Source organism: Sinocyclocheilus grahami, unplaced genomic scaffold (assembly GCF_001515645.1).
Source record: "Sinocyclocheilus grahami isolate Dianchi unplaced genomic scaffold, SAMN03320097.WGS_v1.1 scaffold90.1, whole genome shotgun sequence".
Taxonomy (NCBI): Eukaryota; Metazoa; Chordata; class Actinopteri; order Cypriniformes; family Cyprinidae; genus Sinocyclocheilus; species Sinocyclocheilus grahami.
In genome coordinates, this window is record NW_015505269.1 from 1,211,966 (window position 1) to 1,213,832 (window position 1,867).

The 1,867-nt window shown below is 32.5% G+C and overlaps 1 protein-coding gene across 1 annotated transcript in view; it reads right to left on the reverse strand.

The window, feature by feature from the left end:
- The window catches only part of LOC107587151 (twinfilin-1-like), a 12,858-nt gene that overhangs the window by 7,357 nt on the left and 3,634 nt on the right, over positions 1–1,867 (reverse strand). The window contains exon 3 of the mRNA XM_016274815.1: positions 1,019–1,197. Within this exon, the coding sequence (XP_016130301.1) occupies positions 1,019–1,197 (179 nt within the window). The remainder of the gene's footprint in view (positions 1–1,018; positions 1,198–1,867) is intronic.

Consider the following 1,867-nt stretch of genomic DNA (forward strand, 5'->3'; position numbering starts at 1 on the left):
CGTTTTAGGTAGGCGTGGTTGACTCTTAACTTTTATAAAGAATATCTCTTTGGATTTGAGACTTTAGTCTTTGCAACTTTACAGATCTTCTTTATGCACCAAGAGCTTGTAACACTCCAAAGAGAAAGGAAAAATTGAAATCGCATCATATGACCCCTTTAATGATGGATTTGTTTGTGCTTTTCACTTCACAAGACATTAATTAATGGACTGGAGTTGTGTGGATTATTGTGATGTAATGTGCAAGTGATGTAATGATAAATTCAATTCCAAAGAAGAAACAAACTCGTATACATCCTGTATGGTTTAAGGGTGAATAAAATTGTCAGCAAATGTAAATTTTTTGGGTGAACTTTTTGAATCCAACCAAGAGGAATTTCTAGATTTCATTTTTAAAGTTGCTTTGTTATAGGAAAGCTCTTGGTTTGAGCTATTTTAGCTGGCTTTAGATCAGCGTGAATGAACGACTGATTCGGGTGCGACTGGGACTCTAGCCATTTTAGTCTCCCTCTGGTTGTTGAACATTGAGGGAGAAAATTAGAATTGCAAATTTGTAGCACAGAACCACAACTGTCCATTTTCTGTATCAGGTCAACCGTGCTTTTCATTAAAAAAAAATAATAATACTGTGGAAGCAGATTCATGTCAAACTCTTTTGCTTGAATGAACAAAGTCTCCATTATATGAGCTTACCTGATACTTTATCGTTTGGTAAAAGATCACATTACAAGGGGATCTCCAAAGTTAAGATCCACTCACTTAAGATACATTCGTTTGTTATAACAATGGTACAATATCCTTGATGATCATATCCACATAGTAGTACAAAAACCTCTTATTATAACCTGTTTTGATATGGACAGGCTTAACTGGCAACCCGATATTTTTAAAGAGCTTTAAACCAGGGATACTATATATGGAGTGTATGGATTAAAATGCACTGAGCACTGTCATCTCATGATGTCCTTTGGCCTCGTACAAGCTGAAAGAAGATGTGACAGCATGCAAACAAACTCACTGGAGAGTGATCCGGAGACCAGGCCAGAAAGATCCACTCATAACCCTGGTTGTTGGTGGTATCCAACCTGTAGAGAAGGTATGAGGGCATGTCATCCTCCACAAGAGGGAGAACACAGCTGTCCCATTCCTGGTCCCACTTCTTGGCAGCCCGTTTACTGCCACCAAGAACTAACTTCTCTACAGGAACACAACAGAAGAAAGGAAAGCGTGAAATGATTCTTTCGTCATACATTGACAATCATTTTTTGTTTTATTGTATTTAGTTAAATACAGTACAAAAAATAAAGAATATTATTTAGCAGTTCAGAAAATGTGAGATACTGTTAATTTGTATTAATATTTTGAATTCATTTTTACTTTTAGTTTAAAATTGTGGTTAAAGTTTGTTTGTGTCATTTTTTGAAATAATTTTTGTATATGTCTATATGTTTGACATGTGCTTGTTATGTGTTTTCATTATTTTTTCAGTTTTAGTTTCATCAAGATAAACTAAATGAGAAATGTTGTCTTGGGAAGTAGCTGTGTGTGTGTGTATATATATATATATATATATATATACACACATTATTCATAAAAGTTTATTTTATTTCTAATGTTTCTAAAGATGTTTATGGTTTTAGTTTGATGTGAGATAAACAAACAAACAAGAAAGCAACAACTATAATACAGAGTGAACATATCTAAAAAATGAATACATTAAAAAAAAGGAAACATTTGACTTGTTTCTTGTTTTGTGTTCTCATGTTTGAAAGGTTTTTGAAGTTATCTTAATATAAGTGTTACAGAACACAATATATATATATATATATATATATATATATATATATATATATATATATATATGTTT